This window comes from Theobroma umbraticum, unplaced genomic scaffold (genome assembly GCF_002168275.2).
Source record: "Theobroma umbraticum cultivar Fairchild unplaced genomic scaffold, ASM216827v3 scaffold_30.0, whole genome shotgun sequence".
Lineage (NCBI taxonomy): Eukaryota > Viridiplantae > Streptophyta > Magnoliopsida > Malvales > Malvaceae > Theobroma > Theobroma umbraticum.
The window spans coordinates 6,733,230-6,749,638 of record NW_018397254.1 but is presented as its reverse complement, the minus strand read 5'-3'; the positions used below and the strand labels follow the sequence as shown (position 1 = coordinate 6,749,638).

Sequence of the window (16,409 nt, the reverse complement as noted above, 5' to 3'; positions counted from 1 at the left end):
GTGCTTTAGTTGCTCTTTTCTTCTCCTATTTTTCTTTCTATTCTTGGTAGTCCTAACTCCCTTCGAGTCTGAAAAGCAGAATAGATAGTTAATTTTGTACAAAAAGAGTGTATTGCAGCATGTGCACACACTGCTTGGAACATGAAGTATTACAAAGATCAATGCAGTTAATGAAGCATCTATCATTACCATAAATTCAAGATATATCATTTCTGGAACAGAAAGAAAGCTCAAAGAGCACAAACTGACATTCACAGGCCCGTACCCATAACATCAAGTTGATCTCAAAGGCAAGCGACATTACATAATTTATCAGTTATGGCTTCTAAGTCTAAGGAAACTGAAAATCAATGAACATTTAGATAGATGGCAATTATGTTAGAATTCTATGCCAGGTTCAAAAGGATGCAGGAGAACAATTATAAAGTATACCTAGATCTCCTCCATTTATAAAAGACAAGAGATCATCTACTGAGCGTTCATCCACACGCTCCTCCTCAACTTCAACATTCTGAAACATACAAAAATATTCATTTTCTCTGGCAAATATGTATGTGCAGGTTCAATGTTTCAACAGTAAAGAGTTGTAGAAATATTTTTTCTAAGCAATCTGAAATTACATACGTCAACAAACTCAAAAAACTGCAACCAAGTGTACTTTAGCATCAATAAAACTTAGCAAAGGTAACCACCTTCAGTTTCTCTCTCTCTTTTAATTCCTTCCTTTTTCTGGCATACAATCGGTTTAGAAGCCGAATACGTGGGTCATCAGTAATATTTCTGAGGGGTTCCAACTTTTCCTCCTGGGATGACCAAATCTACATCATAAACAACAAATACAGACCAATGATTCAACAAATTTTTTACTTCTTGCTAGCCACACAAACCTCTGTGAGGTCATCAGGCAAATGGAATGTCTCCCGTATCTCCTCTGGAGTTTTTCCTTCAATTATTCGAGCAAGTGCACGGCTTGTTAGGTCAACTAAAGGCTTCAATTGCAGGCTGTCAGCTGCAGATGTCAATTCACACAATCTTTTTGTATCCATTCTAACAAACTTCTCATCAAAAGTTTTGCGCTCCTACACATAAATATGGAAAAAAGTCAAATAAAGTCCACAACAGCTCAGACTGCTTATATTCTGGTTAACCACAAAAGTATAAATCCATAACAACTGCCGGACAGAACTTTTATCCTAAAGTCAAGAGAAACCACAGGAAAACATAAAAACACATATCAAACCTTATTAGAGCGACCTGGTACTTGATGAAAGCGACAATAATCAAGTATTAAGCCCAAAATAGCAGGATTCACCCGTTGTGGAAGTGATATAGCATAGTTTTTGGAAGAACCCATGCCTGTTTGAAGAATTTCTCTGCATATCATGGGGCAAAACATGGCAACCTCCTCTTCCACTTGCTGGATTGAACCATCAGTAGTTTGCAGCCAAATGTAGGACTTCATCTTAAGCACAAGAACCACAATGAAAAGCAAGTAAGAATGGAGATGATATAGATGGTAATTGCAACAAAATACATAAATTCATATATAAAACTACATAAATACATATATGATAAGAATCGCCCCTAACAGGTAATGAACAGTTGATGTGGACAAAACTGTTCATAGCTAACAGGTAAGCTAACTGGCATCTCTTTAATCCGTTTATAAGCAGTGGGGAAATAACATAATGGGTTAAAAGATCCAAAAGCAACCATAAAACAAACCTCCGGTTTTACCACAGCCATAACACCTTCTGACATCTGATGATGATTCCACGAATTGGTTGTTGAAAAACTTGTTCAATTTCAGATGTTTGCACCTCCAAATTCAGAAAGAAGGAGACAATGAAGAAAACGATGGCTTTGTCCTATTCAAACGGTTAACTTTGTTAGGTGGATACAAACTCTTCATCAATGCTTCCCAATCTGACACACCATGAAATCCTAATAGAATGGGCAACAGCATTCTTATGACTAACGCTTCCACAGATCTTCGTGTCTTACTAGACGGAAAGCAAAAAGCTACGAACAATGCACCACCAGGCACTATGCCTGAATTTTCACAAATAAAACCCAATGTCAGCAAATAATTAAGAGGTGACCCAAAGTTGAAAACTTGAATAATTGATTGAGTGGTTTAGGCCTCTAGAAATTGCTAGAAGTCGAAACAATGGGGATTCGTCTTCATATTTCCGGAATCCGTTGCATAGTTAGATTGGCAATTTGACATGTCCGTCATCTACACTTGAGACAGCAAACGAACAATTTTTCTTCTTTCTAATATCTTGAAATGTTGTCGAAAACTAAACATAGTTTCAGAACAGACATTCAGAACCCCAATTCCTAATCTACCAAGGACTTAACCACAGCTGAGCCTAAAGCGAAAACATTGATCAACAAGTTCTCAAATTTGACTAAAAGCTACGGAATTTGTTAAGCCTTGGAAACATTTTTAATCAAAATTAGCTACCTTAATTAATTGGGGAATTTAAGTTCAAAAACAAAGAAATTAATGCAAGTTGAAAAGAGGGAGAGAGGCAAACAGTGTACCTTGAAGTGAAGAGAGAAAGATATGGAAGCGAAAAGGGCGAGAAAAAGACAAATACAAAGGAAGAACAGTTGCGAGGGTTCTTGGAAAACAAAAATTAAAAAGGAAAAAGAGTTCCACCGTTTCTGTTTTCTGTCTTTCGTTGTTGTTGGTATTACGAATTTGGTGAGCTGTTGAGTGCTGCACGTGACTCTATCGCCACCGCACGTGGTGGTCGTTGCGGTTTGGATGGAAGTTGGCATGGGCGAGTAGACTTTGCGACTTTTGGACTCCTCGGTCAGCTCTCTCAGGCCCAATTGGGTCCAGGCCTTTGGTCTTTGGGCATTTTCGTACCATGAAGAACACAAGCAAGTTCATCAAAGTTTTTCTTTTAATAAAAACACCCACAAAACTTTTTTGTTTTTGCTCACTTTGGCAATTTTGCCAGGCTCGAGGGTGCCAATAGATAAGTTGGGTATGGAACTAAATAAAAATATCTTTGTATTTCTTTTTACCCATCATAATGCATGTTTCTTTCCTGATTTGAACCTTTCCACTACCAACTTATGATCATTTGAACTCAACTTAGTTGATAAAGATATCTTTGTTAAAGGGAAAAAAAAATCAATAACAAGTGAAAAACACTTTGTATGTTGTATTTCTTATGTAAAAAACCCTATCCTGTCTATTGCATGCGTTAACTAAACTTTGGCACCTCTTTAGCCTCTTCCTCTCTATTTTCTTATTCAAAAATTTTGAAATTAATATTACAATCAAGAAGAGGAAAGTTTAAGTTGACGTTAATAGGCGAAGCATTAGGCTCCTTAACAGTTTTATCAAATTCATTAGCAGATAATGGAGTAATTAACATTAGTTAATAATGCAATTAATATTGGCACTTAACAATGACCGTCGCCATTTTTCGGTGTTAGCTCTGTTTGTCCTTTCAGGAATTTAAAGTGATTAAATGAAACGGATTCCTTCCCTACAAATATAGCCAAACCAAAATGCATCTATTCATATGATAAATCAAAAAACACAATGGAGCAATAAAAATCATCAGCTAAAACGCAGCCGTTTATGATGAATTTGGAAAGCTACTTGTAGGGTCCGAAGATAAAGGACATCTGCTTCCTTGGCAAAATAAGGACTTCATGTCTCACTGTCTAAAAGCTCTAACCCACAATAACTTCAACTCTTTCCTGTTTTATACTTGAAATCTCTGTCTTTAGAAACGTAAGTACTCTTCTGAGGATTTCTTGGAATTTGTGAACGTTCCATTATCGTTGACAGACAAAGGGAGTGTGCTACACTGCAGTGTCTTTTGAAACATGTGGCTGTTTAGCAGAAAAGGGCCATCTGGTTTCTCATCATCGTCCACTGCAGAGGAAGTTACACAAGGGATTGATGGCACTGGTCTCACTGCCATTGTTACAGGTCTTTCTATATCTGGGTTTGTTTGTTTTTTCTTGAATTTTGTACGCAATGAGATCTCATATGAGTTTTTTGACATGTACTTGTTCGTGTATTATGTCATATCTCCATCTTCAATACAGTATGTGAATTGAGAGTTGTAACGTGGGATATTGTATGTCTTCATTCGGTGATTTCCTGTAGGTTATCGGATGATATTGATTGAATTCTGATTCATTTTCCTTGGAAGTTTTTAGCATTTTGGTCGTTTGAATATATGATGTTGATAGAGAACAACGAGAAGTAGAAAACTAATATAATTTTTGTTAGCCACCGCCTATTTTGTATTGGTTTGTATCTTTGTCTTTGGGCTCCCTTTCGGATTCCTACATGAACAGTGAAACGGATCGAGTTGGGGGGGCATTGATTTTATTAGCCATAAACAAATGGAAAACATTCCTCTTTTCTTATTATTCTACGTCAGTACGTTATTAGTCAATGATGTCATGTAGTGTGGTCCCATGACTACACTGGGGGAAATCGCCATTAGGGACATCTGTCAGATGAATTTGGTGTTGGCGGTGCCTTCCGCTTTGAAAATATCCCCGTCCCATTTTCAAACTCTGCAATCTCGATTCAAAGTGACATCCAATGCCTGTCGTTGCCATGCTTCCCAGAGATATTGCCAGCTAAGTTCACTGGCATCTACAGAGTAAGGATAGAAATAACGAAATAACGTATAAAGACAATAATTTGATCCTCGTTAATTTGTTTGTTTGTCTAGTATTAGAAAATATTACTGTCATGACAGCACATCAATGTATTAGGGGTGTACCAGAAGGATTTTTGGGTCTACATTTCTCAAACTTTGGGATCAACCTAATTGAGTGCTGCTTCTTTTTGTAATCTTGGTTGGGTACGTAAGCATATATGAAACCCTTGCCATTTAGATGTGAAAATTGAAACAATGCTTTCGTTTGTTGGGCATGTTCCATGATTTGTTGCTCTTGGCATTGAATTGGGAGGTACTCAACTGTGTACACGTTGCAACTAAGTTGTTTTCTATGTCTTTTAACTAGCATATTTTCTCTTTCACGGTCAACATGATTATAGGAGCATCCAGTGGTATTGGCACTGAAACTACACGTGTTCTTGCACTGCGTGGTGTTCATGTAATTATGGGAGTCAGAAATATGGCTGCTGGTAAAGATGTCAAACAAGCAATCGTCAAGGAAATTCCAACAGCTAAGGTTGATGCGATGGAATTGGACCTCAGTTCAATGGCATCTGTAAAGAAATTTGCATCAGATTTCAGCTCCTCTGGTCGTCGACTAAATCTCCTTATGTAAGCAAACTACAATAGTGGGAAGCCTTTTAAATCATCATTTCCCAGCCAGAGTGGTTCAAGTATAATAGTCATTTCTCTGAGCATGAGTGTGTTATTTGCATTGTCAATCTCCAACTTCTGTCTGCTAGCCCATTTACACATGATTATACAATTTCCTGACATAGGATCTTTGCAGGCGTGCTAAGCACAAGGCAGTCACACAACAAGGGATTAATTTTGTCTTTCTTTGTTTTCAGTAATAATGCAGGAATTATGGCAACTCCTTTCATGCTTTCAAAGGATAACATAGAACTACAGTTTGCAACTAACCACATAGGTATGTTAGCATAAGAGTGATCTGAATGGCATTCATTTAAAACATCAATTACAATCTCCATTGTCTTTGGTTACATTTTGAAGCATGAACTGACAACTGTATAATGGAAATTGGGTGTTCTCTGATTGTATTTATTGCTCCTTAAGTTTTGGGGAAGCAGCCCATCTTCATAGTGATTGTGAAATCAGAACATCTGGGGATCAAGATGGTTTTTGCCATCTCAACAACGCTGTCTAAACTCTAAATCTACATAGCTTGTCTGCTACCACGCTAATTGCTATCTGCTTTTCCTGTTGCGTAGAGTTTGGTTATGGAAAAAGTGGTTAAAAAAAAAGAGAAACAGAGACCTAGGACATATTTTGCTGTTTCTCAGATCCATCAGCAAAGCAGTGTCCTAAACTTTTGAATGCTCCACACAGGTCATTTTCTTTTGACAAATCTCTTGCTGGACACTATGAAGAAAACTGCACGTGCAAGTAAACGAGAAGGAAGAATTATAAATGTCTCATCAGAAGCTCACCGTTACACATATAAGGAAGGAATTCATTTTGACAAGATTAATGATAAATCAGGGTAACACCATACGCCCTCTTTGATTGCATTTAGTTATGCTCTTACGACTCTTCAATAATTAGCAATCCAGAGGAAAAACGAACTTTCATATGTCTTCTTTAGAAAGATACATGTTTGTTCTGGAGCAAGTTGTTGCTAATTGTCTCTTAAACTTCTTGTTGGCAACATTGTTTTTTTGGGTAATGACAAGTTGCCAGGAATTTTCAACACTTTGACATGCTAACTATTGCTTTAGATAACAATTATTTAATGCTTCTTATAATGACACCCAATATCAAAGTCGGTTAGCATTTACTCGTTCGACATTAAGACATTCTTAAACGTGAAATGTGTTTATGCCAATTCTAAGATACTGTCACTTTGCTGTTATCTTTGATTTGGATGCCTATTACTGTAACTGTGCACAACTATTTGCAAGATGAAGCAGCTGTTTCATTCAGCAGAATAAGTTGGTTTTCGTCATCTGTTTCGATTTGCTAATATACAGGTACAGCAGTTTTGCCGCATATGGCCAATCAAAGCTTGCTAATGTTCTACATGCTAATGAATTAGCTAGACGCCTAAAGGTATGTGATCTTCTTGTCCACAGCATAGCGTTGCATAGCATTGGATGGGAAGTTTTATCATATTGCTGGTGGTGTTGGTGAGTGGACACTTTTTAATCAATACATATTTATTATGACCATCAGTTCTTTTCTTTTTTTTTTTTTAAATTGGAAAAAGGGGATTCGAACCCCGCTCTCTAAGCAAGAGATCATGTACCAATCAATAAGTCAAATGCTCTAGTATTGACATTACAAAAATTTTATCAATTTCATATCTTGGCTTGTGATTTAGCAAGTCTGCCTGTCGTGAACTTTTATCCACTACGTCTACTAGCGATCTCATTCCTTTTTCAAAATCCAATTTGAAAGGGCAAACCTTTGGCACTAAATGTGGTAACCTTCTAGTGCCGGGCTAGTGCCGGGCTCTATTTGATTCAAAGTGGTTTATCAGATATTTGTCTTGTGGACACCTGAATTCTGAGCCCCCTTTCTATTTGGTACATTTGGACGAGGTCAGGAAGTTGAACTTGGACCTTGGCTGTCTATTGCAGGAGTAACAACCAGTAGGCCAAACCTAAGTTGTTGAACTTGAGGCTTTTTCCTTTGTCATTATTCTTAGGCTTGCCTCCACTTGTCTGTCTATTTTTTGTCTAGCTGAGCCTCCTTTTGAAACAGATCAATATTATGTTGAGATGTTTGTATATTGTTATAAACCATGTTATCTGCTAGCAGTTTTCTTCATGCTCGGTATGACAGTTATTTCTTGCTAAGCGAATTCTGCATAGTGATGTTCATTTGATTGAGCAGGAAGATGGAGTGGAGATAACAGCAAATTCACTTCATCCAGGAACAATTGCCACCAATATTTTCCGGCGTATGGGCATTGTTGATGGTATTTTTTAGTGTTTGATTTTATGATCTCCTCCCCATTAGAATAATCTCATTGTAGGGAATCTGCTAGTTGAAAGTAATTTCACATTATTGACATGGTTGTGTAGTATGCAGCCTGCATCTCACATTTTTTTTTGGGCTTGATTCAGGTCTTGTTAATATCTTTGGTAGGGTTGCACTTAAAAACGTCCAGCAGGTAAGCTCTTTTCACATTGCATAGCCAATCACACGCATCAGCAAATAATTGTAGCAATGCAGGTTTCAGTCAAGCATTTATATGCTTTCAAAATATTTGATCAACTTTCCTGTAGCATTATATGATACGTATTTTATAATACAGGATGTATCATACGATAGAGTCAATAAAATTTTATAAACTTAATTTTAATTAATTATTAAAAAAATTTATTATTAATTTTTTGAGTTAAAATATAAAAAATTATATTTTATCTGTTTTAATATTTAGTTTTTTTTAAAAAATCTAATTTTTTTTAATCTTTAATTAATAAATTAATATGAAAATTTTATATTTTATTTTAAAATCTATATTATTAAAAAAAAAACATCTTATAATCTTCAATTTTATTAATAAATATAATATTTTTTTATTTTTTTATTTTACATGTATAAATTTAGCTATAATTAATTTTAAAATTTATTTCATATCTTACGATACAATACTCGATATTAAATAATAAAATTTTAATATACAATATGTATCTCGATTCAACAACTATACTCAGCAATAAATTGAATATAGAATTTGGGCTAATGTCAACGTATGCTGGTTGTACAGACTGAAAACAAGATTATAATGCTTTTGTGGCGAAGCTTTACTTACCATTATATTTCCAGTTATCTTTTGTTGGGTCAATATATGAGAATACTAAGCTATTACAGTCTCACTATCTTAAAATGTTATGTATATCCTGTTATTTATATATATATATATATATATATATATATGATTACCCCTGATTTTGTTGCATTATTTGTTAATCTAATTGTGGGGAAATGCACCTAAATATGAAAACCTGTTTTTTTTTTTTAAAATAAGAACACAGTTCAAATTTTTCTCATATGTCCTCTTATCTGATTATAGGGAGCAGCCACAACATGCTATGTGGCATTGCATCCACAAGTAAAAGGTAAAACTGGTGAATATTTCAAGGACAGTAACATAGGCGAAGCGAGTGCACATGGCAGGAATGTTGAGTTGGCGAAGAAACTCTGGGATGTCAGCATGAAGATGGTTAAATGAGCAAAATAGCTGATACTACCTGCACCTGACCCAAATTTATATACATTCGTCTCAACTAATTACATGCTCTTTCTGCCAAGCTGCTTAGAAGGGAAACAGTGTTGAATCAACGTTTAGTATTTTGTGGTTGAAGGGCTTGAACTTTTTTTTATTTGACCAACATTTCTATTAAACTTAAAGCCTCTATTTGAGAAAGATTGTCTGGGAACAAGAATTGTTCCTAATACTTATCCCTTCTTGGGTGTCAGCATCACCCTTTCAGTATCTGCACTATTTATGACCTATGCCTATTTTCCAAACGACATGCCAAGTTCTTCATTACCAATTTATTATACTTATATATTCAAAGGTTTATTTGCACAATGGCTTTCTAAAGCTTCTTTCTTTCTAATCTCTAAAGAAGAATATACAAAATCTATCGTTGAATGTCAATTAATATAAATTTGTAATTGAGTGAGATATTTAGGATGATTACATAATTTGTTTCATAAATATTGAAGTGAATGCGATTAATTATTTTTTTATTGTTTTGATTACGATATATCATTGTTTTTCCTCTATTTATAAATATAAACTAACAATTATATTTGCAACCAAAACTTACATGGAAAAATAAAATCAAATTAATTCTTTTTAGGACCACCTAATTTGTTAGAGTTACACTAGCCGATCGGGCAAGCCCACGTGGCAACACGAGCGCGGCCCACCAACTTATCACCGGCTTATGAATTTACAAGCGAAGACGAGATGCACTTGCATAACCGAAAGGAAACAGGGGGGATATTTTCGTCAACCTGATTTATAACGGCTCTTTGCCAACAAGTAGCCGTTGCCACTTTCCATAAACCTAGATATTCCCTTCAACGAAAGAATGAAATTCTCTAAATCGCAAGGGAAATGAACTCTGCTTTCCTACCCCTCATTGGCATCGCTATATAAAGGCATCGATTCGCCCAATCGTCTTCAATCAGCTCTCGCTCTCTAACAAGGCTTCTTTCTCTGGCACTAATTTTCTGTTTCTGACGTTTTTTCAATTGATTTTATTTTGTTAATTTTTTTTGTATGATTTTGATTTAATTTTTGCAGGTTCTAGGTTCGTATATTATAATATTTTCGACTTGACTTAATTCTTTCTTGCAGGGTCTTTTTGTTTGTTTATTGTTTTTTCTTTTCTCTGTATTATATTTGTTTGTGTTTCTGGGTATTTAACATTATGGATGCAGGATCTTTGAATTCTTTTTCAAATTTGAAGGGGCAATCTAGATGCCCACTTCAGGAACAACTTCTGCAGAGAAGGAATTCTAAAGAAAACGTAAATACTCATTCCAAATTAAATTTGTTTTTTTTTAAATGGCCAATTTAAATTAATTTAATTGATTGCAAAACTGGGTTTTCTTTGTTCTTGATTTTTGGTTTATCAATTTGATAAAATGATATTAATAATCAAATCATGGGTTTCTTGTCTCAAACTTGATTCTAGAAGACAGCTTTTCATTAATGGCTTGACAAAATTGGATTTTCTATTGATATTCAAATTGAATGCTTTCTTGGTGCTTGCAGATGGACAGGTTTATACCAAACCGTTCAGCAATGGACTTTGACTATGCACATTACATGCTGACCGAAGGGAGGAAGGTCAAAGAGAACCAGACAGTGTGCTCACCTGCCAGGGAGGCCTACAGGAAGCAGCTGGCCGAAACCTTGAACATGAATAGGACCCGAATCTTGGCTTTCAAGAACAAGCCACCAACACCTGTTGAACTCTTCCCTTCCGAGCAATCAACTTCTTCTGTTCACCCTACCAAATCCGCAAAGCCCCGAAGACACATCCCACAGGTAAGCATATCATGCCTTGTGCATTTGATTAGTTCAGACATTGAAGATTGGGTCCACAGACACTAAAATGTTGTCACTATATTTTGATTCTTCAGAGTTCTGAGAGAACATTGGATGCTCCTGACCTTGTGGACGACTTCTACCTGAATTTATTGGATTGGGGCAGCAGCAATGTTCTAGCAATAGCACTCGGAAACACTGTGTATTTGTGGGATGCTTCAGATAGTTCTACCTCAGAACTTGTTACTGTTGATGATGAAAATGGCCCAATAACAAGTGTTAGTTGGGCTCCTGATGGTAGGCATATTGCCATTGGCTTGAACAACTCTGAAGTGCAGTTATGGGATTCTAATTCCAACCGACAGGTTTGTTGTTATACAAATCTCTAAAGTTTTTGCAGCTTCTTCTGTTTCATTCTTCCGTCATTTATTCTGATATAGTTCCTTACCTTGTTCCTGCAGCTGCGTACTCTGAGAGGTTGTCACAGATCAAGAGTCGGTTCACTGGCATGGAATAATCACATTCTTACAACAGGAGGAATGGATGGTCAGATAGTTAACAATGATGTAAGAATTAGATCCCATGTTGTTGAAACCTACAGAGGACACCAGCAAGAGGTTTGCGGTCTCAAATGGTCAGCTTCTGGACAACAACTAGCTAGTGGAGGCAATGATAATCTTGTTCACATATGGGACAGGTCCATGGCATCTTCAAATTCACCAACACAATGGCTACACAGGTTGGAGGATCATACTTCTGCTGTCAAAGCCCTTGCCTGGTGCCCTTTCCAGAGCAATTTGCTGGCCACTGGTGGAGGTGGAGGAGATCGAACCATTAAGTTTTGGAACACACATACAGGTGCATGCCTGAATTCGGTGGATACCGGCTCTCAGGTGTGTGCTTTGCTGTGGAACAAGAATGAGAGGGAGCTTCTGAGCTCTCATGGATTCACTCAGAATCAATTAGTTCTTTGGAATATCCATCAATGGTGAAGATGGCAGAGCTAACTGGTCATACATCTAGAGTTCTTTACATGGCTCAAAGCCCGGATGGTTGCACAGTGGCATCAGCCGCAGGGGATGAGACACTGAGATTCTGGAATGTTTTTGGGGTTCCAGAAGTGGCTAAACCTGCTCCAAAAGTGAACCCAGAACCATTTCTCAGTTGAACCGTATCGATGATAAGAAGAAGACTATGAAGAACCGATGGTCGTGGATTTTGAGGAATTTTCTTGAGTTTTACACCCTAACTCTGCCAGTTGGTCCAGTGCTAGTTCCTTCAAAACCAGCCGCCATTTATCCAAGGTACTTTTTGATAAAAGATCGATAACAAGTTTCAAAAAGTTTTTACCGAGTGCTTGCCTTATTGGTTCGTGTTTTGTTTTGAGCAGGTGATGGTGCGAATGTTAGTCAAGTTTCCTTTCACCCAGAGCAATTGTCGGGGTGGAATTATGTGCAAACTGAGAGAATCTAAGGTGTTGTTGGGTCGGGGTTTTCGGAGATACCCTTTTGATGTTAATCCCCGCTTGTATGTTCTTTTCAACTTCATAGTGAAATTTTTTTCCTCACTCCCGTGGACGTAGGCTTTAAAAGCCGAACCACGTAAAATTTTGCATCTTTTTTATTTTATTTTGTTAGTTTACTGTTTATTCTGAATCTTCATATAAAATTGAGATACTTAGGATTTTTAGGAGAAATAAGACCCAGGAGACAAGAACAAACACCACATGTGGTAAGATTGTAAAGCAAACTTCAGTATCAAAGCTTTCAAAATCAGTTTTCTGTTGCTAACTAATTTAAAACGGTTTGGGTGTTGACTCGCACATTATGGAGGCTTTGAAACAGACATAACAATTACTTGTCAAAAGTTTTCTTGATTTACAATGTATTCTTAAGTTTTTTTTCAACCTCACATTCACATTTAAGTAGCTCGACTTTATAAGATATGAAGTTGGTATAAAGTTTAGGCTATCACTTTTAAAGGCACAATCAATTCACACTTCATCTAACATAAATCTTAACATTCAAACATCAAATTTATACTTCCTACTTTTTCATTCACATAAGCATATATGGCTCCTAAATCTGTTTCATTCCAATCTTAAAAATATGTTTTCAATGAACAAAATAATTTAATACATCAGTTCTGTCATTTTAGCATGCTTGGAACATTTAACAATGAAACTTATTCTAATTTACGTTCAGTGTTTAAACTTGTCTTGTAACAGTTTGTGAAGTAAGAATAAATCATATGTAGGAGGTTTTCTTGAAAATAATTTTTTTTAATGAAATTGAGATCTGAATTAGAAATTATGAAATGCTATGAATTGTTAGACCATGATCAGTTGTCCAATTCATTAGTGCATGGGTGGCAAATATATTATATGGAAGTCTTAACAATTTATAGCATCCTCTTTCACGTTAAGATGCATCAATGGAGTTTGATATGCAGAAAATTACCATTTACTTGTCACAACAAGTTTACATTAATTGTAAGAAAAAAAAATCATTGTCTTGAGTTAGCGTAACAGAACTAACAGTTTTTACCGTTTGGAGATTCCGACCGCGAACCCAATCGAACACTACCAAACTTATCCATTGACTTACCAAACAACCAAGGAAAAGAAAACTTGGGACTTGCTCTTATTTTTGAGTTGAAATTGCTTCTTCCACAAATGTGCTTGTTTAGCAGGAAAGGGGCAACAGGGTTCTCAGCTTCTTCTACAGCTGAGGAAGCTACTCAAGGACTTGATGGCACTGGCCTAACCGCCATCGTCACAGGTCTTTCTTGTTACTCTATTCTTACCCAAAGAAAACAGCAGATAAGAAGGAAATCCTTTCTACTCCATTTTTTCTGCATTCTGAGTGATGATTAGTTCATGGTTTCCATGCCCAGTATAAAAATTTTCTGCAGTTTTTTTAATTAAAAAAGATAATTAGTGCTATGTTTGAAAATAATTGCTTGTATTGTATCATTTTTGGAGGCGTCATCTCTAGAATATAAGCAAGAAGGGATGGAACGTGGGATCACTGATTGAACCTACGTTTTTGGATTTACTTCGCTGAGCTTGTTGATGTTCACCAACATAAAGCCATAGTATACTGTGAAAGAAGGATAAAATTTCTGATAAACAATAAAGCAGAGAGAAAGACGGGTACATTTGAAAAATGTATAGGTTTCTCATCAGGCAGTAGTTGTTTTTCAGGGGCATCAAGTGGCATTGGCACTGAAACTGCACGTGTTCTGGGGTTGCGCGGTGTCCACGTAGTTATGGGGGTCAGGAATTTGACTGCAGGCAGGGGAGTCAAAGAAACAATAGTTAGGCAAAATCCCAATGCAAAAATTGATGCAATGGAGTTAGATCTGAGTTCAATGGCATCAGTAAGGAAATTTGCTGCAGATTTCAAATCCTCAGGTCTTCCGCTCAACATCCTCATGTAACATAAACTGAGTAAAAGATAACTGACTCGCTCTCTCCCCTGTTTTTATTTGTCTCTTAGCTGTTTAACAAGATATGCCAATGTTTATATCTTTGAAACGTATGAATTATTATTAACAGAAATACTTTCTTTTTTAACAAGTAACAATGCAGGGATCATGGCGACATCATTCATGCTTTCCAAAGATGGCATAGAATTACAATTCGCGACAAACCACATGGGTAAAATCGTAAAGACATTGATTTGTGTTAAGGTGTAGTGAAAAGGGACATATAGTATGGTTATATGACAACTTGAGGAGGCATTCAACCGAGAGTGTATTCTCTCTCACAAGAGTCTGTTTCCTTTAGCAGGACATTTTCTTCTAACAAATCTATTGTTGGAAACCATGAAGAAGACAGCTGATGGAAGTAAGACAGAAGGAAGAATTGTAAATGTGTCTCATCACGCCCTCACAAATTCTCCATATCCAGAAGGGATTCGATTTGACGAAATCAATGATCAATCAGGGTAACACCATCTGTATGCATTCCATAATTAAATCATAACTGAATCACATAAAGGAAATGTCCTTACTTCTTTGTGAACTTGACTACAGGTACAACAGTGTATCTGCATATGGTCAGTCAAAGCTTGCCAATGTATTGCATGCTAATGAACTTGCAAGACGTTTAAAGGTGCCTTGCTTGTTCAGGGATGATTATTACACCAGTGACACTATCTGTTAAACAATTTAATACTAGTTTTTTTCCTGGAATTATATAAGTTAATTTTTTTTATATATTTTTTTTCTCTGCTAAAATGGTTGGCTTGGCTGTCTGGTGCATTTGTTCATTCTTGGACCAACGAAGGGTGTATGTATTGGTTCAAATTATTTACTCTGTAGCAATTATCTTGGAAACCATCTTGGGGACATGATTGTGATTATACAGTGGAATTTACGATATAAACAGTACAGGGTGGTTGAATGAGGTCCACTCATTAGTGTTATTACCATGAACCACCTAGAACTTTTATTCTAACACATGACAGAGTTGTCCATGTAGGCACGAGAATGTCAAACTATGGAACTGATTAGAGAAAGTATATGATATTCATGCCAACTGTAAAGTACTGCTATGTTTTGATTGTATGTTCTTTAAACAGGCGGATCAAGTGGCCATAACAGCAAATTCACTTCATCCGGGTGTCATTCAACCAACCTCTTTCGTCATCTCAGCCTTTTAGTGGTTTTGAATCTCTTTCCGCTTAAATTTCCTGTTGTTACAGAATAATATACAGATACAAGCTCAAAATACAGCAACTTCGTGTGGGTAAAGATAATACATGTGTGTAACCAAAATTACTGTAAAAGCATCCTGTGCTTAATGTGATACATTTATAACATGATAACACCAATGCTCCTCTACATCCAGAGTCTCCCTTTTTCATCTCTTATATTATAGGAAATTGACTCTCAAAGGGCCACAACAGTTTCTCATTTTTCTTCAAATGGAAGTGTGGAGTTCAGTATAACTGTATAAGCATACTCAAAGAGCTAGCTGGCAAGTGGTATTATTCCTTGTGATAATAAATGTTTGGTTTTTCTGGTGAGAGTAGGAGTGCTCAAGCTTTACTAAAAGAGCCAGTATTTCTATAATTGAGATGTTTGGGTTACATCTTTCATTTTGATAACTGAAATAAAAGCAGACAATTATCTTATTTTCTGGCTCTGTTGCATCTTGTTGGCCTTTTTGGTAAATATGTCATTAAAAATGTAGAGCAGGTATAACTTTTTACAGTTTTACACCCGATGTTGAAGTTCTGTAGAAAATTATCATGTTTTGGGTTAATCGTTCAAGTGAGGTTGTTTCAGGGGACAGCAAGTACATGCTATGTTGTGTTGCATCCACAAATTAAGGGAAGGACTGGTCTCTACTTTACAGACTGTAACGTAGCTGAAACAAGCGTACAAGCTAATGATAGTGAGCTGGCGAGGAAACTGTGGGATTTCAGCTTGTCTGGTCAATAAGCGTCCTCATACTTGATAGAGATTATGTTCCTTCCAGATATTTTTGTTAACAATTTAACAGCTGTTTGTCGTTCTGGAGTCCGGACAGCGTCTGCGTCAGACATTCTGTAGAATATACACGATTTGAATCCATTGTTAAGGGTGCGATGTCTTATCCACACAACTCCAACCTGGAGAATAATAAAGCACATAAACCTGCAAAACCGCATAAATGATTTAATATCTTGGGACATTATTAGCGGGGATTT

The 16,409-nt window shown here is 36.4% G+C and overlaps 4 protein-coding genes across 4 annotated transcripts in view; 3 read left to right on the top strand and 1 right to left on the bottom strand.

Moving 5' to 3' along the window:
• The window catches only part of LOC110425333 (SKP1-like protein 21), a 3,435-nt gene extending 753 nt beyond the window's left edge, over window positions 1–2,682 (bottom strand). Inside the window, exons 1-7 of the mRNA XM_021440225.1 lie at window positions 2,551–2,682; window positions 1,726–2,052; window positions 1,241–1,462; window positions 888–1,079; window positions 693–803; window positions 433–511; window positions 5–68 (exon numbers count right to left, since the gene is read on the bottom strand). Of these exons, the coding sequence (XP_021295900.1) occupies window positions 5–68; window positions 433–511; window positions 693–803; window positions 888–1,079; window positions 1,241–1,462; window positions 1,726–1,761 (704 nt within the window). The 5' untranslated portion in view covers window positions 1,762–2,052; window positions 2,551–2,682. The remainder of the gene's footprint in view (window positions 1–4; window positions 69–432; window positions 512–692; window positions 804–887; window positions 1,080–1,240; window positions 1,463–1,725; window positions 2,053–2,550) is intronic.
• Window positions 2,683–3,679: 997 nt separating this feature from the next.
• LOC110410770 (short-chain dehydrogenase TIC 32, chloroplastic-like) lies at window positions 3,680–9,209 on the top strand. Its single transcript, XM_021420634.1, has 8 exons — window positions 3,680–3,964; window positions 5,054–5,285; window positions 5,525–5,604; window positions 6,024–6,177; window positions 6,665–6,743; window positions 7,530–7,614; window positions 7,763–7,809; window positions 8,716–9,209. Exons 1-8 carry the CDS (start codon window positions 3,859–3,861, stop codon window positions 8,872–8,874), a joined length of 942 nt encoding a protein of 313 aa, XP_021276309.1. The 5' UTR covers window positions 3,680–3,858; the 3' UTR covers window positions 8,875–9,209.
• A 521-nt stretch (window positions 9,210–9,730) lies between these two features.
• On the top strand, window positions 9,731–11,888 carry LOC110415838 (cell division cycle 20.1, cofactor of APC complex-like). Its single transcript, XM_021427593.2, is given in 5 exon segments — window positions 9,731–10,186; window positions 10,435–10,710; window positions 10,806–11,075; window positions 11,172–11,682; window positions 11,685–11,888. Coding segments are annotated over 5 exon segments (1,350 nt in total). The 5' UTR covers window positions 9,731–10,087; the 3' UTR covers window positions 11,879–11,888.
• Window positions 11,886–16,377, top strand: LOC110415847 (short-chain dehydrogenase TIC 32, chloroplastic-like). Its single transcript, XM_089785558.1, is given in 10 exon segments — window positions 11,886–12,014; window positions 12,101–13,490; window positions 13,916–14,147; window positions 14,292–14,371; window positions 14,504–14,660; window positions 14,749–14,827; window positions 15,297–15,342; window positions 15,345–15,372; window positions 15,861–15,915; window positions 16,006–16,377. Coding segments are annotated over 9 exon segments (939 nt in total). The 5' UTR covers window positions 11,886–12,014; window positions 12,101–13,384; the 3' UTR covers window positions 16,162–16,377.
• Window positions 16,378–16,409: the final 32 nt, after the last annotated feature.